Source organism: Ailuropoda melanoleuca, chromosome 12, assembly GCF_002007445.2.
Source record: "Ailuropoda melanoleuca isolate Jingjing chromosome 12, ASM200744v2, whole genome shotgun sequence".
Classification (NCBI taxonomy): domain Eukaryota; kingdom Metazoa; phylum Chordata; class Mammalia; order Carnivora; family Ursidae; genus Ailuropoda; species Ailuropoda melanoleuca.
The window spans coordinates 20,089,730-20,114,860 of NC_048229.1; the positions used below are offsets into that span (position 1 = coordinate 20,089,730).

At 47.4% G+C, this 25,131-nt stretch overlaps 2 protein-coding genes across 7 annotated transcripts in view; both read left to right on the plus strand.

Annotated features, from left to right (window-relative positions):
• The window catches only part of NIPSNAP1 (nipsnap homolog 1), a 17,085-nt gene extending 5,939 nt beyond the window's left edge, over positions 1-11,146 (plus strand). The window contains exons 1-10 of one of the 2 annotated variants that reach the window (XM_034672847.1): positions 2,777-3,150; positions 3,651-3,778; positions 3,976-4,021; positions 4,276-4,370; positions 6,279-6,349; positions 6,500-6,640; positions 6,967-6,998; positions 7,347-7,441; positions 8,591-8,674; positions 9,982-11,146. In XM_034672847.1, the coding sequence (XP_034528738.1) occupies positions 2,792-3,150; positions 3,651-3,778; positions 3,976-4,021; positions 4,276-4,370; positions 6,279-6,349; positions 6,500-6,640; positions 6,967-6,998; positions 7,347-7,441; positions 8,591-8,674; positions 9,982-10,046 (1,116 nt within the window). In that variant the 5' untranslated portion in view covers positions 2,777-2,791 and the 3' untranslated portion in view covers positions 10,047-11,146. Of the gene's footprint in view, positions 1-1,040; positions 1,169-1,365; positions 1,412-1,665; positions 1,761-2,776; positions 3,151-3,650; positions 3,779-3,975; positions 4,022-4,275; positions 4,371-6,278; positions 6,350-6,499; positions 6,641-6,966; positions 6,999-7,346; positions 7,442-8,590; positions 8,675-9,981 lie in introns of those variants that run through there. The other variant, XM_002915584.4, reaches the window with a different exon arrangement.
• A 604-nt stretch (positions 11,147-11,750) lies between these two features.
• Positions 11,751-25,131, plus strand: part of THOC5 (THO complex 5) — a 34,397-nt gene continuing 21,016 nt past the window's right edge. The window contains exons 1-7 of one of the 5 annotated variants that reach the window (XM_011220214.3): positions 11,751-12,011; positions 14,097-14,219; positions 16,154-16,297; positions 17,198-17,311; positions 17,443-17,540; positions 19,533-19,679; positions 21,087-21,201. In XM_011220214.3, coding sequence (XP_011218516.1) covers positions 14,124-14,219; positions 16,154-16,297; positions 17,198-17,311; positions 17,443-17,540; positions 19,533-19,679; positions 21,087-21,201 — 714 coding nt within the window. In that variant the 5' untranslated portion in view covers positions 11,751-12,011; positions 14,097-14,123. Of the gene's footprint in view, positions 12,012-12,036; positions 12,182-12,209; positions 12,231-12,708; positions 12,825-14,096; positions 14,220-16,153; positions 16,298-17,197; positions 17,312-17,442; positions 17,541-19,532; positions 19,680-21,086; positions 21,202-25,131 lie in introns of those variants that run through there. The other 4 variants (XM_019795680.2, XM_011220213.3, XM_034672846.1 and 1 more) reach the window with 4 other exon arrangements.

Sequence of the window (25,131 nt, forward strand, 5' to 3'; positions counted from 1 at the left end):
CTCCTCTCCTCTCCTCTCCTCCCCTCTCCTCCCCTCTCCTCCCCTCTCCTCCCCTCTCCTCCCCTCTCCTCCCCTCTCCTCCCCTCTCCTCTCCTTTCCTCTCCTTTCCTTTCCTTTCTTTCCACCTTAGCCAGGTTCACAGGGTGGCTATTTGTCAATTAAGTGTTGCCTGGATGAATGAATGAATCTTGCCTTGCAATGCCTTTTCACCCCCTCTATCTGCTGTGATCCACTAAATCAGCCCTGGAGATTCAGAGACTGGTCAGATCACCTCCTCTGGAGAGTTTGCCCAGGCTGCCAAAGGCTTGGTCACCTAGGCTCTCCCAAATGCCTCTGGCTACAATTATGTTCCAAAGCCTGCTTCTTCCAGTGGACTGCGATTTCCTCAGGGACAAAGTTTATTTTTCTTTGGCTTCCCATTTGTGGGGGCTGGGAAGGGGCACAGGCCAAGTGTAGTGTGAGCACTGGAGAGGACAATGAGTATAAGCTTCTGGCAGAGGGGACAGAAATTGCAAATAAAGCACTGAGGACAAGAGCCTGGTACGTTCGGGGAGGAGCAGATCTGGAGAGCTGGATGGAGGGGACAGCAAGGAGGGCTGGCAAGATAGGTTGGGCTGTTATGGGTTTTGGGTATCAGGCAAGGTGGGTTTAGGGTGGATCCTCTTGGCAGAGGGCTGCAGATATGTGCCCCAAGTGGAGCAGATGTGTGCCCCAAGGAGCCCCCTTGGAAGGGGGTTAAGTGTAGGCAGAGAGGCTGGAGAGAGGTGGGAGGTGGAGCTGCTTCTCCTGGCCTCCTGAGGCCCTGCAAAGCTTCAAGAAGCAAACTGGGCAGCCATAATCTCGGAAAGGGACCAGGTCTGTTCAGCTGGCTCCAGTGATGTTTTACACTCTGGAGCCACCACTGGATTCCATGGCCCTATTCCTAGAGATGTGGGTCATCAAGATATCTGAGGGGTGGGGGGGGCAGGATAGCTGAGCAGATGGAAGAGCCAGGGCTATCCCCACCTCTTTTTGTCCTCCTGAATGCCTGTGCTCTGCAGTTTCTATTCCAGGGACAATGAAGGTAGCTGGTTCCGCTCCCTCTTCGTACACAAGGTGGATCCCCGGAAGGATGCCCACTCCACCCTGCTATCCAAGAAGGAAACCAGCAACCTCTACAAGATCCAGTGTGAGTGGCTGCTGAGCCAGCCCGCCCTCTCGGGACCTCTGGGGGCCTGCGAGGCTTCAGCTGGGACACGAGAGGGGCCGGGATATCCTGAGCTGTCCTGGGAGCCCTGGCCCTGTGGGACAATCCCCAACCCAGCTCCCCACAGACACACACACACACCCCTTGTTTCACTTCCCTCTCTCTTTCCTCTATTGCAGTTCACAATGTGAAGCCTGAGTGTCTGGATGCCTACAACAGCCTGACGTGAGCTTCCCCTTCCCTCTGCTTGTCCCATCCCCTGCTTGGGCACAAGACTCCATCCTGGCCCTGTTCTCCTTGCAGAAATCTAGGAGATGTAGATTTCGTAGTCCAAAATCCTAAGGATGAATTGTCTAGCCTCTGCATCTTACAAATGGGGAGACTGAGGCCCAGCCCTGAGGGCCTGAGTTGGAATCCTTATCTCAGGGGCCCTGGTGGCTGGTGTGAGCCCTCCCCCCTCTCTCCCCCTCCCCATCCAGGGAGGCTGTGCTGCCCAAGCTGCACCTGGATGAGGACTACCCCTGCTCGCTCGTGGGCAACTGGAACACATGGTACGGGGAGCAGGACCAGGCAGGTGAGGTGCCCACCTCCCCCGTGCCATTGCCACCCAGTCCAGGTCTCTGGCACCGCTCATGCCTGGCCACCCTCCACTCCCTCTCTGCAGCGGCACTCAGAGGGATCTTTCTAAATGCAGTCCTCATCGGCTCTTCTCACGGGCCTAGGATGCCCTGCCTATAACTTTTCCCTGTTGGACCTCAGCATGAGCTTTATCCTTCTACCGGCCAGCATTCCTGGTCTTGGTAGACTTCCATCCATACACTGTTTTTGATGTTTCCTTTGGGAAAGAGGCCTTGAAACTCTAGGGTCAGACCGTTTTGCAGATAGGAAAATCAAGGCACAGATGGAGTCAGAAGGCAGGTAGGGGCGCCTGGGTGGCACAGCGGTTAAGCCTCTGCCTTCAGCTCAGGGCGTGATCCCGGTGTTATGGGATCGAGCCCCACATCAGGCTCTTCTGCTATGAGCCTGCTTCTTCCTCTCCCACTCCCCCTGCTTGTGTTCCCTCTCTCGCTGGCTGTCTCTCTCTCTGTCGAATAATAAAAATAAAATCTTTAAAAAAAAAAAAAAAAGAAGGCAGGTAAGCAATAGGCTGAGGATGGGAAGGAACAAAAGTCTGAGCTTCCAAACTCCTGGTCAGCCAACTGCCCTCAGCTCTAACCTGCCTANTCTCTGTCGAATAAATAAATAAAATCTTTAAAAAAAAAAAAAAAAAGAGCAAACTTGCTGGCACTTTAAGGCCCCCACTGCTAGGCTCCCTGGCTAGAAATCATCCCGCAGGAGACTGGCTTTTCAGGCCTGACTACCAATTGTATCACTGCTGCTACGAAAGAAGATTTATAGCCTCTGGCCTCCTGAAAATAAGCCCTGCCCCTACCGGGACTTTGTGTGGAAAGTATAGTTAGGTCTGGCAGGACTGTCCCCTGCTCTGAACAGAACCCTCCCCTCCCCTCCCCTCCCCTCCCTCCTCTCCTTTCCTTTCCTTTCTTTCCACCTTAGCCAGGTTCACAGGGTGGCTATTTGTCAATTAAGTGTTGCCTGGATGAATGAATGAATCTTGCCTTGCAATGCCTTTTCACCCCCTCTATCTGCTGTGATCCACTAAATCAGCCCTGGAGATTCAGAGACTGGTCAGATCACCTCCTCTGGAGAGTTTGCCCAGGCTGCCAAAGGCTTGGTCACCTAGGCTCTCCCAAATGCCTCTGGCTACAATTATGTTCCAAAGCCTGCTTCTTCCAGTGGACTGCGATTTCCTCAGGGACAAAGTTTATTTTTCTTTGGCTTCCCATTTGTGGGGGCTGGGAAGGGGCACAGGCCAAGTGTAGTGTGAGCACTGGAGAGGACAATGAGTATAAGCTTCTGGCAGAGGGGACAGAAATTGCAAATAAAGCACTGAGGACAAGAGCCTGGTACGTTCGGGGAGGAGCAGATCTGGAGAGCTGGATGGAGGGGACAGCAAGGAGGGCTGGCAAGATAGGTTGGGCTGTTATGGGTTTTGGGTATCAGGCAAGGTGGGTTTAGGGTGGATCCTCTTGGCAGAGGGCTGCAGATATGTGCCCCAAGTGGAGCAGATGTGTGCCCCAAGGAGCCCCCTTGGAAGGGGGTTAAGTGTAGGCAGAGAGGCTGGAGAGAGGTGGGAGGTGGAGCTGCTTCTCCTGGCCTCCTGAGGCCCTGCAAAGCTTCAAGAAGCAAACTGGGCAGCCATAATCTCGGAAAGGGACCAGGTCTGTTCAGCTGGCTCCAGTGATGTTTTACACTCTGGAGCCACCACTGGATTCCATGGCCCTATTCCTAGAGATGTGGGTCATCAAGATATCTGAGGGGTGGGGGGGGCAGGATAGCTGAGCAGATGGAAGAGCCAGGGCTATCCCCACCTCTTTTTGTCCTCCTGAATGCCTGTGCTCTGCAGTTTCTATTCCAGGGACAATGAAGGTAGCTGGTTCCGCTCCCTCTTCGTACACAAGGTGGATCCCCGGAAGGATGCCCACTCCACCCTGCTATCCAAGAAGGAAACCAGCAACCTCTACAAGATCCAGTGTGAGTGGCTGCTGAGCCAGCCCGCCCTCTCGGGACCTCTGGGGGCCTGCGAGGCTTCAGCTGGGACACGAGAGGGGCCGGGATATCCTGAGCTGTCCTGGGAGCCCTGGCCCTGTGGGACAATCCCCAACCCAGCTCCCCACAGACACACACACACACCCCTTGTTTCACTTCCCTCTCTCTTTCCTCTATTGCAGTTCACAATGTGAAGCCTGAGTGTCTGGATGCCTACAACAGCCTGACGTGAGCTTCCCCTTCCCTCTGCTTGTCCCATCCCCTGCTTGGGCACAAGACTCCATCCTGGCCCTGTTCTCCTTGCAGAAATCTAGGAGATGTAGATTTCGTAGTCCAAAATCCTAAGGATGAATTGTCTAGCCTCTGCATCTTACAAATGGGGAGACTGAGGCCCAGCCCTGAGGGCCTGAGTTGGAATCCTTATCTCAGGGGCCCTGGTGGCTGGTGTGAGCCCTCCCCCCTCTCTCCCCCTCCCCATCCAGGGAGGCTGTGCTGCCCAAGCTGCACCTGGATGAGGACTACCCCTGCTCGCTCGTGGGCAACTGGAACACATGGTACGGGGAGCAGGACCAGGCAGGTGAGGTGCCCACCTCCCCCGTGCCATTGCCACCCAGTCCAGGTCTCTGGCACCGCTCATGCCTGGCCACCCTCCACTCCCTCTCTGCAGCGGCACTCAGAGGGATCTTTCTAAATGCAGTCCTCATCGGCTCTTCTCACGGGCCTAGGATGCCCTGCCTATAACTTTTCCCTGTTGGACCTCAGCATGAGCTTTATCCTTCTACCGGCCAGCATTCCTGGTCTTGGTAGACTTCCATCCATACACTGTTTTTGATGTTTCCTTTGGGAAAGAGGCCTTGAAACTCTAGGGTCAGACCGTTTTGCAGATAGGAAAATCAAGGCACAGATGGAGTCAGAAGGCAGGTAGGGGCGCCTGGGTGGCACAGCGGTTAAGCCTCTGCCTTCAGCTCAGGGCGTGATCCCGGTGTTATGGGATCGAGCCCCACATCAGGCTCTTCTGCTATGAGCCTGCTTCTTCCTCTCCCACTCCCCCTGCTTGTGTTCCCTCTCTCGCTGGCTGTCTCTCTCTCTGTCGAATAATAAAAATAAAATCTTTAAAAAAAAAAAAAAAAGAAGGCAGGTAAGCAATAGGCTGAGGATGGGAAGGAACAAAAGTCTGAGCTTCCAAACTCCTGGTCAGCCAACTGCCCTCAGCTCTAACCTGCCTAACGGACCCTTTGGAAACCTTCCTCCCTCGGCCCCAGCCATACTCCCAGGGATGGCAGACTGTTTCCTTTCTTCTCTTTCACCTTTATTATTGGAAGGTGTAGTAGTTTCCTAGGGCTGCTGTAACAAAGTGCCAACTGCTGGGTGGCTTAAAAGAACAGAAATCTGTTCTCTCCAGTTCTGGAGCCCAGGAGTCTGAAATCTAGGTGTTGGCAGGGCCACGCTCTTTCCAGACACCCTAGGGGAGAATCTTATCTTGCCTTTTCCAGCTTCTGGCAGTTGCTGGGAATCCTTGGCTTTCCAGCTTATGGATGCATCCCTCCCATCTCTGCCACTGTTGTCACAGAGCGTTCTCCCTGTGTGCCTCTGTCTTCACATGGTGTCCTCTTGGTGTCTGTCCAAATCTCCCTTTTCACATGAGGACACCAGTCATTGAATTTTGGGCCCGCCCAGTATAATGGCATCTGCGCTTGATTGCATCAATGAAGACCCTATTTCCAAATAAGGTCCTATTCTGAGATTCGGGGTAGGCATGAACTTCAGGGGAAGGGGGACACCATTTGACCCAGCACAGGGGCTATGATAAAAAAAATTCAAACAGTACAAAGAGTTTTCAGTGAAAAGCAAGCCTCCCTCCTGCCCACGAGCCCCAGGCCTCCGTTCTCTGCCCCAGAGGCATCTCCTGTCACAATCTCTTGGGTCTCCATTGAGAGATGGTACATAGCTTAGCATCTCTGGATATGTCCCCTACCCTAAACAGATGTCCTAGCACACTGTGCTGCTGGTCCGGTCCTTGGTTTTGTTTTTTTTTTAATTCACTGTTTTAGAATATTTCATCTTAGCCTGTCAGACCTACTCTCCTTTTGTCAACCTTTCTGTCATAGGCCTGGTGGTCGGCTTCGTGTGTGCTGTTGTGCCTTGGGTGCAGGGACACATCTGATCCTCTTGTGCTATTTAAGGAAGGTTGGGTGGAAATATTATTCCCATTTTCAAGATGAGAACGTGGAGCCTGGAGGGGGTCAAAGGCCAGCTGGCAGGCCTGGAGCTCAAACCTAGGCCTCCTGGGCTTGTGTCTGGGGTTATCCCCTGGCCAGTGCTATCCTCCACCAAGGCAGAGGGAACTCAGACAGTCCTGGTGCTAAGGAGACCCAGCTAGAGACTTCCCCCCATTTCATATACTCGTAGCCAGCCTTGGGGTAAGCTGGGCAGAGTCCCAGCAGCCCTCTGACCTGTACCTACCGCTTTCTCCCCCACACAACAGTACACCTGTGGCGATTCTCAGGTGGCTACCCAGCCCTCATGGACTGCATGAACAAGCTTAAAACCAACAAGGTATGTCGGTGTCTGCTCCACAAACCTCTCTGAACATTGGCTCTGGCTCAGCCCTGTGCTGGGGGCTGCCACCACTAACTACCCCATGGGGACACACCGCAGGGTGGGGGGCTCTTCATGGCCACCATGCCCAGACTGCCTCACCTGCAGGAGTACCTGGAATTCCGAAAGGAGCGGAGCCAGATGCTGCTGTCCAGGAGAAACCAGATGCTCCTTGAGTTCAGCTTCTGGAACGAGCCACAGCCCAGAGCAGGTCCCAACATCTATGAGCTGAGGACATACAAGCTCAAGGTGCCTCCCCCTCGCCGGATCCCTGCCTGCCTCACACTTTCCCTGGTGTGGTGCTGCTTTACAGATACCCTGACATGGTGGGGGGTGGTCCTGTGCCCCAGCACCTAGACTGGGGCTTCTGGCCTCTCCCTCCCTATGGGCTCAGAACAGAGGTGTGTACACACATGCACACACGTGCACACCCAGGTGTGAGTCAGGGCCCCTGAATGAGGCTAGGTGGTCCCTGGGGCTGGGGAGACAGGTCAGTTTCCCACCTCCACCTAGCTGTGACATTTGGAATCTGAGATGAGGGCTCATTTCCATTCTTTCCTCTGGTTCTCTTTCAGCCAGGAACCATGATTGAGTGGGGGAACAACTGGTGAGTGGCAGTGCCAGGGGTTGGGGGGACCCTGCCTACCTGCCCTGCCTGGTTCCCTGGGCCGTATGGCAGGGAGCTTGGCATCCTCTGCCCCTCATGGATCCAAGAGAAGGATCCAGCCAGGAGGCGAGGCTCTCCTAGAGGATTATGAGGCCTCCTCTAGTAGTAGAATTCCCAGTCCCCGGCTGTACCTCTGTCACCCTCTCCTTCCCTGATCATCTCTCAGAGCTGAGGGTCCTACTCTGGCTCCTCCCTTGAGGTGTGGCTGAGAAATCAGCCTGGGGACACCTCAGAGGGCCTTTTGCACTGGCCCTGGCCTCTGTTCCACACTCTTCTTGCTGTCCCTAGGGCTCGGGCCATCAAGTACCGGCAAGAGAACCAGGAGGCAGTGGGCGGCTTCTTCTCACAGATAGGAGAGCTCTACGTTGTGCATCATCTCTGGGGTAGGCTGGGGACCCTCCAGGGGCCCTCTGCTAGCCCCCTTTCCCCACTGTCACTCTGCATAGACAATGCAAATACACTAGTGCCCTTTAGGAGTTTACATTCTAGCAGGGAGGGATACCACCTTAGACACAAACTAACACAAAAACATAATTTCTAAGTGTTATAAATAATAAAGAGGCAAGGAAAAATGATAAAGAAACACATGGGACTGGCTTGGATAGACAAAGAAGGCCTCTCTGAGAAAGTAAAATATTAACTAAGCTAAAAGATGAGAAGGAGCCAGCTTGTGAATTGCCAGGGAAGGGCATTGTGAGTAGAGGGAACAACATGTGGAAAGGCCCTGTGGTGGGGAAAAGGTCTTTAAAGTGTGCAGAGGAGGCCAGTGTGGAGAGAGTGAAGAGTGGGAAGAGACAGGGACATACCAGATCAGGCTGGGCCTTGTAGGCTGTGGGGATGAGTTGGGATTTATCCTAAATGCAACGGGAGACAGATGCAGCATTTTAAGTAGCATGACATGACCTGATTTGTGTTCCAGTAGGATTCCTCTGGTCGCCATGTGCTTTGCCGAGAGTGCTTTGTAGGGGAGCAAGAGAGGAAGTGGGGCATCAGGAGATGGTTAAACTAGTTCAGGCAGATGAGTTCAGGAGGATGATGGCCTGGTCTAGTGTGGTGGCAGTGAGGATGCTGAAAAGGCCACAGGTAGACTCGTTAGTCTGGAGGCTGAGCCAGTGGACTTGTGGATGAATTGTCTGTGTGGGGTGAGGCAGGGAGAGAACTCCAGATTCTTGCTTGAGCAGCTGTGTGTTTCTTATTGTGACCCTAGGCAGAGCAGATTGAAGGGGTCAGGAGTGTAATTTTGGCCCTTGGAAATGTTGAATATGAGATGCTGACACATTCCAAGTGGAGACGTCAACGGTTACATGGGTGTGGAGCCCAAGGGAGAGTTCTGGCCTGGAAATAGAAAGTTGGGAGTTGTCAACAAATGTATTGATGGGCTGAGATTGTCAAAGCAGACAGTGTTCGCTAACAGTTCGAGACATTGAGAAGAGACAGCAGGACAGGGTTTGGGGCAATGAGAGGGAGGCCCTGTGTTAGGTATAGGATCAGATCCTCTGTTCCCATGGAATGAGCCAATGCCTTTCCCACAGCCTATAAAGACCTACAGTCTCGGGAAGAGACTCGAAATGCTGCCTGGAGGAAGAGGGGCTGGGACGAAAATGTCTATTACACAGGTGAGTACTTCCTCTGAGGGGGTCAGCCTAGCCCTTGGCAGTCATCTGCCAACAGCCCAATCAGGATGGAATCCCCTCTGCAAGGAGATCAAGCCTCACTTGATTGCCTCCAGTGATGGGGAACTTACTCTTAGGACAGTGAGTGGGTTTCTATCCTGGTGGTACACTCCACATGATCTAGGCAGTGGGTCTAGGTGAGCACTCCAGGCAATGAAAACACAGGCGGTCCCTATGCACTGTGACCTCAGGCTGTTTCCTCTGTAAGGAAGGGGAAGGAGGCAGAGGTGTAAGATGGTGTAAAAAAGATGGTGTAAGATGTAAGATGGTGACGGTGATAGTGCCTCCCTCAGAGGGCTGGAGGGAAGATTCTAGGAGCTAAGTTATGAAAAGTGCTTCACCCAGAGTGGCACAAAGGAAGCACACAGCAAATTTTTTGAGGAAGTTTTTTGTTTTCTGTGTTTGCCACCTGGCTGGGACCCCTGAGAACCACTTGGAGTTAGGAGGTGTTGATTGAGCCCTCACTGTGTGCCAGGGACTGCAGGGGGTAGGTGGCTAGGGGACACAGAATGAACAGGAGCCTGTCACTCCCCTTGAAGAGCTTACAGTTAAGCGTCCACACTTACCAGCTGGTGTGGGGGAGGATGCGCTTCCTGAAGGAGTTAGCAGGAGCCTCACTCTTGAAAGTGTGATGTTGAATGATCATATCAGGATCTCCTGGAAGCTTGTTCGAAATGCCAAATCTCAACTCCCACCCCCATCTGCTAAATCAGAGTCTATAGGTAATTTGTATGCATGGTAATGTTTGAACAGCTCTGAGCAAGAGTAAAGAGTCTGACCTCCTGGGTGACCTTGGGCTGACCTCCTGTGGGCTGCAGCCTCCCCATCTGTAAAATGAATGAGTTGAACTAAATCAGTGTTTTTCAAACTTAGCCACTTGAGGACACCCTCGTAGCTTTTGTCCTACCAGTATACTAGGGCTATAATTATTTTCTTGATATTTTTCTTTAAATCCCCCTACTTTCTTCTATACCTAGCTTTGTTTTAAGCAATATTATCTGTGAAATCAGTTTTTGCTATGCCACTTATTCTTTCACATCACAGGAACATAAATATATAATTATGAAAATAAATGTTGTATCTCGGCAACACCCAAATCCCCTTTTATCCCACAGTTGGGCGCTCTCCATTCCAGGAGGGCAGTGGGGCTTTCCCCATCTCAGCATCCCAGGCCTCCTCTTCCTTCAAAGTCCACTTTTGGGGTTGGCTTACCTTTGCATCCTCTGTGACCTCTGCCTCTCTTTCCACAGTCCCATTGGTGCGACACATGGAGTCTCGGATCATGATCCCATTGAAGATCTCACCTCTCCAGTGATGCTGCCTCTGCCTCTGCCTCCTTCCCCTTCTCCCTCAGGGCAGCCATGGACAGAGGAGCTCCCAGTCCTGCTGTCTTGGTTTTCTCTCGGATCTGGGAGGACTCTGGGGGTTCATGCTCAGCTCAGACAAGGGGAAGCTGAAGGATGACAGGGTTCGCAGCTCTGCCCAGACCCTTCCCCTCCTTCCCTGCTCCCTCCTTCCCCTGTGCCGGAAGCAGTTTTTAGTTTCTCTGAATGAAGAACAGCAACCTTTTGTGTCTTCTCACGTTTCCCCCTAAGGTTCCTCATCTCAAGGCCACCGGTCTCCAGTTATCACCATGGAAGCCCTGTGTTTAGCTTTAGTTGTGCAAAAGGTAGTGTGTTGAATGGTTGGAGAGGAGGTGGGAAGGGAGGAGGTCAGACCAGGCCTGACTCTCTGGAATTCCCTGGTCTCCACTGGGCCACCCATTTGCTGAATAGTCTGAGCCAAGTCCCTCCTGTCAGGGAAAAGCCTAAAACTGCCTCAAGAAGTAAAGGAGGAAACCTTCAAGTTAGCACAGTCAGGGTGAGGTCCTACATATTCCACTCAGAAAGGCTGGGAAAAGGGATGGGAGCTGGGAAGGATCTGGGTCAAAGAATGGGACATGAACCTAGAAGGTAGAACGGAATTCATAACTTAGATTTGAGCTGCAGAATTTGGAATATGGAATCAGGAATATAGAACAGAGGTTACAGAAGACCACATGGGGAGGGGTTCTTAATACAAGACAGTTGGAAAGAGGCTCATCTCTTTCTCCCTACTTGAGATTGAGAACTTGACTGTTTAGTTTCAGCCCTTCTGTGTATGGAGAATCTCCTGCCCTTTTTCATTCCTGCAGGCGAAGTAAAGGGCCAGGGCCTGTATCTTCCTTACCCTGCATTCCTTTTCTCTCTTCATATTCTATCAGCCCAACCCCCATTCTACTAGGCCACTGGATATGTGGAGTGGGGTCAGTGACTTTGGGAGCCTCCTCGGTGATCCCTACACCTCATGAACCTCTAGGTCGCTTGATTCTGTCTCCCTTTCAGGAAAACTTGTGCTGGAGTCACTGATGGAACCAATTAAATATTTACTATAAAACACGATGTTTTTTCTTCATCTACAAGGAACTTAGGCAGGTGTTACAGGCAGGGCCAGTTTCCTAGTTCCACCTGGCTGATTTACTTCCCTGGCCCTGCGTTGTGTTCCCTGAGCTACAGGAGAGGGCCTTCCCCCATGGCAGAAGGCATTCAGGACATCAGTGTTTCTACCTCCAGATAAGTAGAATGTACACCAAAAGTCCTGAACTCTGTAGAATTCGTACCAGGGGTGGAAAACACTTGAGGCTGTCAAATGCTGCATTAGAGTTGTGACTCTGCTCTAGGCAAATGGAGAAACTATTGATGCATCCGTGGGAAAAAAACAAGCGTAAGGGAATGAATGCCTTCCCTGACTTGCTGCCTTCACTAGTGTAGGATGTTTGGGCGAATATAACAATAGTTAAAGATACAGTTTATGAAGGCAAATCCACAAGGGTTCGAATCTTGGCCCTACCGCGCTCTCCCGTTATCTTGGGCATACGACAAACTCATTCAACTAATAATAGTAGTCAGAGCGCCTACTAGCTGCAGGACGTTGCTTTAGGCGCTGAGGAAAGAGTACACGGGGTAAAGAATCTGCCCTTGCAGCCTCAGTTTCTTGGTTTTAGAGGGCAGCGTGGGGGTGTTGGCGCCCGGTTCCCACCCTGAGAACCCCAGAGCCGCGGTCTCCGTTGCTCCCACGTCGCCCAGTCGCCGCTTGCCCCACGCGCCCGCGGCCCTTCAGGACCTCTGCGCTTCGCTTCCGGCCTCCGCGCCTCGCTTCCGGCCAGCCACTCTTTCCTTCCGGTTCTCTATGGTGTGCAGGAAGACGTCTCTCAGCCGCCGGAAGTGGCTAGCCTCCCGCGACCGGTTCGGGGCTCCGAGCGGTGAGGAGGGCGCCGGGGCAGCGGGGCCGGTCGGAGGGGCGGGGCTGGGTGCTCTGGGACCGAGGTGCAGACCTCCGGGAGGGCGTCCCCAGGCTGGGGGCCGACCCGAGTTCTCCGTGCGCACTTTCCGGGATTCCTAGCCGTTTGGCGCGCGCGCTCCGTCTCTTCAGGTGAAAACGTTGGCTGCCGCAGCGTCGAACCCCACATGGTAGCCTTTAGGTGACGACGATGATGTTGATGTCGAAGGTGGTGGTGATAATAGCTCACATTTATTGTGTGCTGACGTGTGCCAGGCTGTCTTGGTTTCCGAAGTCAGGATTTCCCGCATTTCAGCCTTTTCGCGTCCCAACTTTGTGGGTTTTGCCCAGTTTACCGTTTAAGACTCTGCTAAAGGTTTTTAATCGAGTCACCTTATACTTCTTAAACGTAAATTTCCTTTAAGAGAAAATTTTAAGTCTCTCCCCTAAATGGAGACTTGTCCTATGCAGAAGGTAACGATAAAAATTAATATATTTAACATGAAAACATTGTTAATTTTGGCTAGATTTCATTGTCTAAGGCTCTGAGACACAGTCCGTTTGTTAAAGGGACACTGATGTTCACAGATGTTAAAGACAAACTAGGGAAATGAGATGTTCTCCTTGAAGCAATCAGAAGTTTCTAAAAAGAATTGAAAAGGGATTAACTTACTCCTTAGGTGTTCAGCATTGTTTCAGATCACCCCTGTACCATCTAAGGCCTCACTCCTAGGTCATCTTCATCACCTTCCCCAGCAGAGTGCCTCCTGTGTCAATGTCCACAGCAACCCCTGAGGTAGGGACTGTTACTCTCATTTGATCTGTGAGGAAGCAGGCCCAGAGAACAGTGAAGCGACTTGACCTAGAACCCATGGCTGTAAAATAGTAGAGTGGAGACTCCAACTCAGGGCTTCTCTGACTCACTACCATGAGCCATTGGTTCCTTCGGTAAATGTGGGTGACAGATTTGCTGGGGTTAGGGGGATAGTGCTGCCCACCTGAGGGGGCTCTGGTGCCATCTAGGAGAGGTAGCAGGAGGAGGATGCTTTGTGACCCCGGAGCCCCATGAAATGTAGGTTCTATTCTTTTAAATGTTAGGGCCAACCAGAGAGTTGATGGCATTGCCAGGTAAGATGGTAGCAAGACACGCCGGTGTCACAATAATGTAGTTGTCAAGAGCACTGATGTGGCGTCAGGTGGACCCAAGCTTTTAGCATAATAGCCGTGTGACCTTCGGCACTTCATTCACCTTTCAGAACCTGTTGTCATCTATAAAATGGTACTTGTTCTTATCTGAAAAGTTTCTTATAAGGATCAAGTGAGAACATACCCTCAAAGTGCTTAGATCAGGTCCAGCTTGCAGTGATCAATCAATAGTATTGGGAATGGGTATATATGCTAGGCTGAGGAGTTTAGTCAGGGATATGGTTGTGGTGCCTTTATAGGAGGTGGAGCTGGAAACGATGAGGTTTTTTTGGATAGGCTGTGGGATGATTCCCCCCTTTTCTTAGAGAGAGAGAGAGAGAGAGAGAGAGTGCTCGCAATGGGGGAGGGAGGGTGGGGAGCAGAGGGAGATAGAATCTTGGGCAGGATTTATACCTAGGGCAGAGCCTGATGCAGGGCTTGAACTCACAACCCTGAGATCAAGACCTGAGCTGAGATCAAGAGTCAGCTGAGCCACCCAGGTACCTCATTCCCCCTTTTTATTTTTTTAAAAGATTTTATTTATTCATTTGAGAGAGAGGGAGAGAGTACGAGCGGGGGGGAGAAGGAGAAGCAGTTTCCCTGCTGAGCAGGGAGCCCAACAAGGTACTCTGTCCCAGAACCCTGGGATCATGGGATCATGACCTGAGCTGAAGGTAGTGGCTTAACTGACTCAGCCACCCAGGCACCCCTCCCCCCTTTTACAGAGGATTAAACTGAGGCTTTGGAGGGTTGAGTGACTTTATTTTTTGAGTTAACAAGGGTATAAGTGCCTAGAACTACTAGTTAGACTTTAGTATTCTGACTCTAGGAAAATCTCCAGTTCCAACTCTGAAAAATCTTAGAAGTTTCCTCCTTTTAACAGGTTTCCTCCTGACCTCACCAAATAACCATGTCATCAGAATCGAGCAAAAAACGGAAGCCCAAAGTGATCCGAAGTGATGGCGCTCCAGCTGAAGGGAAGCGTAACCGTTCTGACACAGAGCAGGTGAGATGAGCCAGGGGTGCTGCACTGCTGAGAAATTACAGCTTCTAGCCAAGCATCTCGCTGTGAGATTGCACAGCTGAGGGTCACAGGGACAACCTCCCAGGTGGCGTCTGCTTGACCAGGTGCCTGGACTTCTCTTGGTTGTACAAACCTGAGTATTTACATCTGGTTTAGCTGCAGTATCCCAAGAACCAACAAACCTATATTAGACATAAATAGTGTCTGAACAGAGGCTGTGTTCTAGTATAGTGTGTGTCTCCATTTTTCCTGATGGTCAGAAGAAGCCAGTATCTGTAGCAGGCCACCACTGATTGGAGATGTGGCATCCCTGGTCTGCTACTGAAACGGTACAGAGCAGCATCCCCACAGAATCTCTTCTGTGGCCTGAGAGCTCATGTGGTCAGCAGAGTCTTCTTTTACTGAGTCTCTGTCTTTGAAACTGTCAAGCTAATTTATGACTTGATTGTTCGGTTGGTTATTTTTTCTTATTTTTTTAAGATTTTATTTATTTGAGAGAGAGTGCAGGAGAGAAAGCAAGCACAAATGAGGGGAGGGGCATAGGAAGAGGGAGAAGCAGGCTCCCAGCCGAACCCAGACCCTGATGTGGGGCTCTATCGCAAGACCCTGGAATCGTGACCTGAGCCAAAGGCAGATGCTTAACTGAATGAGCCACCTAAGCACCCTGCTTTTTTTTTTTTAAACTAGAATAGAGAAACATAAGAGCTTGAATTTAAGTAGAAAACCATGTTTTCCTCAGATTTAGGAAATCTAGATTAACGAGGAACCTTATCCGTTTTGCAGGTATTGATTCCTTTTTTTATTGAGATATAATTGACATATAACATTATATTAATTTAAGGTGTACAACATGATTCGACATTTGTATATATTGTGAAATAATCACCTCTGAAGTCTAGTTAACATCCATCCCCATGTATAGTTAAAATTTTTATTTCTTCTTGGGACACCTGGGTGGCTCATTTGGTTAAGCGTCTGCCTTTAGCTCAGGTCATGATAGCAGGGTCCTGGATTGAGTCCCATGTCGGGCTCCTTGCTGACTGGGGAGCCTGCTTCTCCTCTGCCTGCCACTCCTCCTGCTTGTGTTTGCTCTTTCTCTTTGACAAATAAATAAATAAAATCTTAAAAAAAATTTTTTTTTAATTTCTTCTAATGAAAACTTTTTTTTTTTTTTTAAAGTAGGCTCCACGCCCAGCGTGGAACCTGACATGGGACTTAAACTCTCAACTCTGAGATCAGGACCTGAGCTGAAATCAGGAGTCCAACACTTAACTCACTGAGCCACTCAGGCAACTTTGTGATGAGAACTTTTAAGATCTACTGCCTTAGCGTCTTTCAAATATGCAGTACAGTATTATTAACTATGGTGGACTTTTCAAGAAGTGTATTCTGTTCACTCTAAAGCCTGGGTGACCGATTATGATATTTTAGTCTCTGCTAAAACTTGATTTGGCCATCTAAACACTCATCAGTAGGAATTTGGTTAAATGAATTCTAGTTCATCTATATAGTGGATTATCACGCAGCCATTTTGATGGATGTTTAAATTTATTGGGATGAGAACTTGCAATAAATAGCATGGACAGTATGATCCCATTTTGCTTAAAAATAAAATTTGTGTTTATCCACAGTCTTAAAAATAGTTATTTCAGGCTGGGAGGTGAGATTACAGGCAACTCACTTTTCACTGTGTTCTGAGTCTCTGACACCAAGCAAGCGTTACTTTATAATTAGAAAGAAGAAAAGTGGAATGAATTCTTTTTCATTTTGAAAAGAAGAAAAACATTTGATTTGAGGACCAGATTTTTTAGAGACCTGATTTGGGGTTTCATTATTACTGGTTTCAGCCAAGTGTCCCCGGTCCCAACAGGGAGACTTTTATTCCCTACCCAAGGCCTGTATCCTTGCCTCCACAGGAAGGTAAATACTACAGTGAGGAAGCTGAAGTGGACCTTCGGGACCCTGGCAGAGACTATGAGCTGTACAAGTACACATGCCAGGAGTTGCAGAGGCTCATGGCTGAGATCCAGGACCTGAAGAGCAGAGGAGGCAAGGATGTGGTAAGGAGTGGAACTGGGATTGGGCAGACATGAAACTGGTAGGTTTGCATGGATGCATTTATTTTGCACCCATCAGAGCCCTTCCTCATCTTGGTCTTCTGTCCTAGCCATGATCATGTGGCTGGAGTCTGGGGGCTCCAGAGAGTCTAGGGGCTCCAATGCCGTTAACCTATTGGAGCATGTCATCATGCTTTTGTCCTAACAAAAGTTCAGGACAATTAATTTTTCTCATAGCTGTAATTTGATAATTCATCCAAGTGATACTATATGCTAGGCATTTTGCTAGGTTTTGAGGAATGATATGTGTAAATTCCTTTGCTGTTTTAAGGATGAATATGTACAAGAATGTCATAGGGACCAGAAATGAAATTATTAACATTAAATGAATGAACCAGACTTTGGGGTAAAGAAACTAAATAGTAACTAACAACCCATATATTTCCAAGAGTCTCACTTATTTGTGCTATACTAGCCAGTATTGTTATGATTATTACATCATATTTTACTGTGGTCAAGCTTTATAGTTATAATTCTGTGATTTTCATTTAAGATATTCTGTAATGTTATTCTTAGAGGTGAAATTGTATGGCAGGGTGTTGCTGTTGTTACGATCTCTGTATACAATACGTAGGGACAGATGTTAATTGTGCATTGGCTGCACTTGCTCCTTCTTCAATTCTTGTTACTTCAGTCCAAGCAGAAATTGGTTTTTTGCCTGGGAACCTTAAGCATTTCCCTTATACAGTCATTCTTCCATTTCCCACTGACATTTCTCTTGGTTCTGAGTTCCTTCCAGTATCTGTTTTTGGTCTTGAATGGGGCTGGGTCAGAAGCGAGGGGCTGAAGGAAGCTGAGCCAGCACCTGTTGACAAGATCTTCACCAGCTTTCTTTGCCTGCAGGCAGTTGAGATAGAAGATCGAAGGATCCAGAGCTGTGTGCATTTCATGACTCTAAAGAAGCTTAACCGATTAGCCCACATTAGGTTGAAGAAAGGAAGAGATCAGACCCATGAGGTAGAAATTGAGAGGTTTAATCCTCCTCGTCCCTCTTCCCCACATTCCCTTCTTAATCCCCTTTACCTCTTGTCTGAGTTTGCTTCTTCTCTGATCTGCCCCACTCACCTCTGACCTTGTCCTCCTTTCAGGCCAAGCAGAAAGTAGACGCCTATCACCTGCAACTCCAGAACCTGTTGTATGAGGTGATGCATCTGCAGAAAGAGATCACCAAATGTCTGGAGTTTAAGTGAGTTTTGGGGAACAGCCTTTGGCAAAATAGTCTATTGGTAACTGCTTTTTCCTGCGTAGCTCAGTGTGAGCTAGTCTCCTTTAAAAAAAAATCAGACGGGCTTGGAGATTGCAGGCATCTGGGACAAGGGTGAATAGATCACTTTGAGTGGGAGAATTGGAAGCAGTGTTTTCAGGTTGCACAAAGAACCTCAGAAGCCTGTCTGACTTTTTTTAAGTTTTGAGCTCTGCACCTGGTCAAAAGCAGTTGTCTTTCTCCAGCAGGGGCCTTTACATTACCAGTTTGATTCCTGGGCACCTTGCATGGGAGTAACTCCCTTTCAGTTAAATCCTTTTAACCTTTTGGCCCAGTTTTTCCCCTCTGAAGTTCCAGCCATTCATTTTTGCAAGTGAATTTTATTCTTTGGAACCTGAACTTCTTGCTATTTAGCTGCCTTCAGGTGAACAAACTGTAGTTTGTCAGTGTCCATCTTAAAATGTAATGCCTCTTGGCAAATCCAAGCTGAGAAATGAGAAGGAAGAAAGAGTAGAGAGAGGAAGAGAAGGGAATGTATTCTTGCTGGGTCAAACCTACTTGTGCAGACTGAGAAGAAGCAGGTTTTGTGTTGTTTTTGAGAGAGAGAGCACACACCCAAGCAGGGGGGAGGAGCAGAGGGAGAGGGAGAAGCAGACTCCCTGCTGAGCAGGAAGCCTGATGCAGAACTTGATTCCAGGACCCTGAGATCATGACCTGAGCTGAAGGCGTCTGCCGTCTGAGCCACCCAGGCCCCTGAGGCAGATTTTATTTGTAGTAAACTTGGGATGAGAGGGGCGTATCAATCATTGAGTCTGGTGTATTTTTGATAATTATGCTGATTTTTGAGAGGTATCTTTATCTGCTGTACAGATTCATCATGTAATAATATAATAGTTAAATACTAGTAGGGGTGAGATCTGTATCAGGTTTGTACCTGAGTTAATAGTATTGTGTCATTGTCAGTTTCCTGGTTTTGACAATGTACTATGTGTAGGTATTATCATTGGAGGAACCCAGGGGAAGGGTACACAGAGGAAATAAACTCTCTGTATTTTTGAAACTTCCTGTGTATCTTAAACTATTTAAAAATAAAAAGATATTAAAAACAAAAGAATGTGGTACCAAGCTATAACGATCACTCAGGTGAAAGCTGACAGATGCAGAATACAATAGAACCCTGGCCTGTGGAGAGGCAGGTGACCACCCTTGGCTCTGGTCAGACAGCCTGGATTCAAATCCCAGCTCTGCCACTCACTAGCTGTGTGACCTTGGGCAAGCTGCTCGACTGTGGAAGTTTCCATCTCATTTGAGGATAGAAATCCCCATTTGATTAGAGTTATCCTGAAATAAGTGAGGTGAGGCTGGCATACAGCGGGTGGTTAATACCTGGTAGCTGCTGTTATTACCATAGTCTGTCCACAACCTGTGTACTACAGTGTTAATGCAGGAAAAAGCATTGGATTTCTTTTCTTGTGAGTCACTATATACACAACAGTTGAAGCCTCTAGATCATTATGCCATGCTGGCTCTTCCTCATCCCGTGCTTATGCAGTTAATATTTTGAACTTAAATGCAGACCTTTACTTTTTTTTCCTGTTAAATATCAATTCTTGGTTTCAACCTGGCAGTCTAGGCCTAGACTGTAGTGTTTTTATTGACTTTTTTCAGTTCTTACCTCTTTTGCTAAGCTTGGAGACATCTGCAAATTTGATAAGCATCCTTTCCAACTCTTCAGCTAATTCATGGATAAAAATTTGGACACCATGGATAAGGATCCTATGGTGTATGTCACCAACTACCTCTCTTCAGAATGAAACATTTATTAATGAGCATTTGCTGAGAAGACCGGATTCCAGGTTACTGGGTAGTTGTAGAGGAGGTTTAAGCAAGCATACATGGAGGGAACTGTGGGCCCACTTAATCCATGGCTTGGGATCCTGAGAACAGCAACTTGACATCTACTTTTCCCTGCAGGTCAAAGCATGAAGAAATTGATCTGGTCAGTTTAGAGGAGTTTTATAAGGAGGCTCCTTCAGATATTAGTAAGGCTGAAGTCACCATGGGAGACCCTCACCAGCAAACCCTTGCACGTCTGGACTGGGAGCTGGAACAGCGGAAAAGGTTGTGTATCCTTCCTGACCTTGTTAACCTGTACAGACCTGTGTCTGTCCCCTTTAACCATGGGGACAGTGCTTTGTCATGCACAACCCACAACCACACAGCAAAGTTCTCTGGAACCAGTAGAATGGTTTAAGACCAAATCCCATTTTGTGATTAATTCACACCTGATAATTTAAACTTGACCAACAACATCATGGTGGGGCTGGAATTGCTTACGGCTGTTGAAAGAAAATTGGAGTAACTTTTTCTTTAAAATGTTAACACCTGAGACCTAAATACCTTTTGTATTGTAAGTTTAATATTTTTCTTTTGTTTTTTCCTCTGCCTCTCAGACGGTCTCTGTGGAACTTTAATGGTTGGCAGGCATTATTTCAGAAGGTTATACGGCATTCCTATGTATAGACAAATTAAAATTTACATAATCTTTCCTCTATTGGATTGGACTTTTAGTTACCATTTTTTTGCTATCATAAATTATGCTTCAGGGCCCACCTTTACATATAAAAATTTCCTGTACTAATAAAGATCTTTTATTTATTAATTGTAAATAGAGTATCTATACTGGGTAGTTTATTTTAGGTCTTTTTAAGGGGATGGTGTATTTTTCATACCGGATCTTTCATGGCTGCATCCCTTCCATTACAGTGACTTTCTTGCCCATGTTTGTATGAGAATTCTTGGGCTTTTGGTTGACACATTTGCTCGTTTTCCATTGGAGAAACAGGTGTTTTTCTTTCTTTTTTTCCGCCCTGTTATAGAATGTATTCTATGCCTTTGGTCCATGTTATGAATTTAATAAGCACTAAGTATGGTTCTTATGGAATTGGTGTTAGGTTTTTAGCAGATGGGGCTGGCCCGTCACTCCCCTGTCCAGCACATGGCTTGCCTTGAGACAGGCTAAACCATGAGTGTTGTATTCCTGTGGTCCAGAATCCATCACCACGCTGCCCCACACAGGCCAGTTTGTGGGCCTCATTTGGGTCCTATAGTTGCTAGGTCCACATATTTGTGAAAGTTTTGGCTCTAGACCCTAGAGGCAAGAAGGGGAACAGGAAATGACACAGGGATATTTCCTAGTGGTTAATGGACAGAGCCTCTGGAGCCAGACAGGCATGGATGCAAAGCCCAGCTTTGTACTCGATTTTAGCTGGATGACCTTGGGCAAGTTACCTACCTCCTTGAGCCTTTGTTTCTGCCTTTGGAGAAAAGAAGAGTCCCTATCTTCCAGGATTTTTATAAGGATTAAATGCAGTTATGCTTATAAAGAGTTCTCCAGGTGCTTGACACAGTAAGTACTAGGTAAACATCAGTTAATCATGACTGTTGTCATTAGGTGGATTGTGATGTAGGTGTGTCGGGAGATCTCTGAGGAGCTTTGAGTGACAGTGGTGTGTCCTTTCCCAATAGGCTGGCAGAGAAGTACCGAGAGTGCCTCTCCAACAAGGAGAAGATCCTTAAGGAGATTGAGGTGAAGAAGGAGTACCTAAGCAGTCTCCAGCCTCGCCTAAATAGCATCATGCAGGTGAGACTCTCCCCCATATTCCCCAGCATTGACCTTTTGCTTTGCCTTCAGCACTCAGCGAGATCTTCCTTACCTGAGGCCTCCAGCAGCCATGTCTCCCTTTGGGTTTTGCCAGGTGTGTTACCCTAGTGGGTGTCAAAGCCCAGTGCAAGGATGGTCCTGTTTGCAGTTTTTACCCAGCCCGTACGGTAACGTTGTGTTCTGGGAGGAAAAGGTGCTGCTGGGTGGGCTCAGGAACATATACACACATTTATCTGGGATGTTTTCTTTTCACCCAGAGCTGCTTTAGGTAAAATACCTTTGCAAACTCTAGGTTTAATTTACCCCCAGAATGGTTTCCACCAGCTCCATAGCCTCTAGGCATCTAAGCCTCCTTCTGTGGATGTCTGTTAGATTCCCTGACTGCATCTTGGAAGCAGTTGTTCAGCAGATGTACTCTCTCTGAAAAGAACTTTACTCGTATTTGAAAGCTGTTAGGTACCTTTGGAGGAAAAGTCCTCACTTTAGAAATGCAATGTAAAATGTAATGTCTTTCTTTATAGATGATCTGATTTTTATTTCCTCTGTGAGGCTAGGTGTGCTCTAAATCCTTATAGTTGTTGTTTTTTTTTTTTTTTAAAGATTTTATTTATTTATTTGACAGAGATAGAGACAGCCAGCGAGAGAGGGAACACAAGCAGGGGGAGTGGGAGAGGAAGAAGCAGGCTCATAGCGGAAGAGCCTGATGTGGGGCTCGATCCCAGAACGCCGGGATCACGCCCTGAGCCAAAGGCAGACGCTTAACCACTATGCCACCCAGGCGCCCCTGTGTTTTTTTTTTTTTAAGATTTTATTTATTTATTTGACAGAGATAGAGACAGCCAGCGAGAGAGGGAACGCAAGCAGGGGGAGTGGGAGAGGAAGAAGCAGGCTCATAGCGGAGGAGCCTGATATGGGGCTCGATCCCATAACACCGGGATCACGCCCTGAGCCGAAGGCAGACGCTTAACCGCTGTGCCACCCAAGCGCCCCTATAGTTGTGGTTTTTTTTAAGGTTTTTTTTCATTTTTTTTTTTTTTAAAGATTTTATTTATTTATTTGACAGAGATAGAGACAGCCAGCGAGAGAGGGAACACAAGCAGGGGGAGTGGGAGAGGAAGAAGCAGGCTCATAGCAGAGGAGCCTGATGTGGCTCGAACCCATAACGCCGGGATCACGCCCTGAGCCGAAGGCAGACGCTTAACCGCTGTGCCACCCAGGCGCCCCTCGTTTGTTTGTTTTTTAAGTAAACACTATGCCAACATGGGGCATGAACTCAAGACCCTAAAGAGTAACATGCTCTATCGACTGAGCCAGCCAGGCACCCCTCTAAATCCTCATAATTTTTATGTAGCAGACTAAATGTTTAATATGAAAATGTTTAATATGAAAAGCTAGATGTTTAATATGGAGGAACTTTTGCAAAAGGACCCTAGAGAAAAAATTCTCTTTTCTAGGATTTGGTAAGGTCTACATTTCCTCCCTTCAACTCTGGGCATAGAACTAGAAATGTTAACAAATATTCTAGTAGTTCTTCATAATAGGACAAAAAGAAAACAAACTAAAAGTTTGGGTTGTACTTAATTTTTCCTGTTTTTTTTTTTTTGTTGTTGTTTTGTTGGTTTTTTTTTTAAGATTTTGTTTGTTTATTTGAGAGAAAGAGAGTGTGGGAGGAGAAGCAGAGGGAGAGGGACAACCAGGCTCTACGCCCAGTGCAGAGCCCAATACAGGGCTTGATCTCAAGACCCTGAGATCATGACCTGAGCCCAAATCAAGAGTTGGACACTTGATGGGCTGAGCCACCCAGGCGCCCCTTAATTTTTCCTGTTAAGTGGAGTCTCTCTGAACATCCCTAAATAGGGTACAGGTTATTCTAGTGTGGTAAAGCCTTACAGCTGTGATGGAAATACAGAACAGTATGCCACTGATAAGATAATTGGACAGAATAAAGATTTATCATATAATTAAAACAGTGCTCATTGTAGGACATAAAGTACTATTTCATTGTATACCTTTGTTTATAAAGTATCTATATGAATATATATGTGAGTCCAGTGTATGCTTAGAAGAGTCATTATTCATAGCAAACCATGAACAATTACTTTGGGGTTTGGGGACTGGGAGGTTTGTTTGTTTTGTTTTTAAAGTAGTCTATGCCCAATGTAAGGTGTCAACTCTGAGATCAAGAGTCGCATGTTCTACCAGTTGAGCCAGTCATACGCCCCGGGAGTTTCTGCTTTATAAACTTGAATATAACTTTTTTTTTTTTTTTTAAGTAGGCTCCACACCCAGCATGGAGCCCAATGCAGGTCTTGAACTCACGACCCCGAGATTAAGACCTGAGCTGAGATGAGCCACCCAGGCACCCTGAATACAATTTTTTAAAACAATGCACATACATTACGTTTTAAAAAATAGTTTTATGTGTAGAAAAGCATACAGTTCATAAGTGTATATAGTTCAGTGAATATTCACAGTGAACACATCTTTGTAACTGGCACTCAAATCAAGAAAAAGAACATTACTGATTTTCCAGAAGCGGTTTTATTTCCCCTTTCAGTCACTGTCTCCTCCCACCCCCACCTCCCCCAGGAACCCGTTATCTTGACTTCTAACGTCATAGGTTAGTTTGGCCTGTTTTTGAACTTACACAAATAGAATCATATAATAGTATACTCTTGCGTCTGCTTTCTTTTCTGAATATTATGTTTGTGAGATTCATCTGTACGGTCGTGAGCACCAGCACTTCTTTATTTTCACTGATATTTAGTATTTGATTTTGGGTACTTACAGTTTGGGGCTTATGAGTAATGCTGCTGTGAGCATTCTTTGTCCTTTGGTGCCTGTGTGTACATATTTCTGTTGACTATGTTCCTAGGAATGAAATTGCTGGGTTGTAGAGTATGCTAGGCATATATTTAATTTTGGCAGACACTGAAACAGTTTTCTAAAGTGATTGCACTGATTTACAAAATTTCCTAGCACCATATGAAAGTTCTAATCGCTCCACATCCTCTCCAAAACTTGATATTGCCAGTCTTCTTAATTTTAGTCATTCTGAAGGGCATTGCTTATGGTTTTAAATTCCCTTCCCCTGAGGACCAATGATGTTGCACACAGCCCCTTTATGCTTATTAGCTTTTGGATTGACTCATTTGTGAAAGGCCTATTCAAGTGTTTTGCTTGGACTTCCTTATATTTTCTGGAGATGACTCTTTTGCAGGTATTTTTCCCATTTTGTGACTTTGTTTTTCACTCTCACAATGTAATCTTTTATATATTTTTTTGAGGTTTTATTTGTTTATTAGAGAGAGAACGAGCAGGGGGGTGGGGGAGAGGGAGAGGCAGACTCCCCACTGAGCCTGGAGCCTGATGCGGGACTCAATCCCAGAAATCTGGGATCATGACCTGAGCCAAAGGCAGACGCTTAACCAACTGAGGCACCCAGGCACCCATAATTGTATCTTTTAATGAGCAGATGTTCGTAATTTTTATATGATCTAATTATCAGTGTTTTCCTTTATGGTTAGTGCTTTGCTCCTGTTTAAGAAATTTATCTCTGTCCCAAGGTCATGGAGATATTCTCTTGTTTTCCTATAGAAGCTCTATTGTTTGTCTTTCACGTTTAGATCTCTAGGCTTCCTGGAAGGGAATGTTGTACATAGTGTGAGGTAAGGGTCAGATTCATTTTTTTCCCATGTTGGTATTCAGCTGGGTCATTTATTGAAAAGACCATTCTTTCCCCACTCTGCTGTGCCACTTTTGTCATAAATCAAATGTCTGTGTAGATTTGTGTATGGTCTATTTGTCTATCCAGGCACCAGTACCACATTGGCTTATTTACTGTAGCCTTTTTTTTTTTTTTTTTTTTAAGATTTTATTTATTTATTTGACAGAGATAGAGACAGCCAG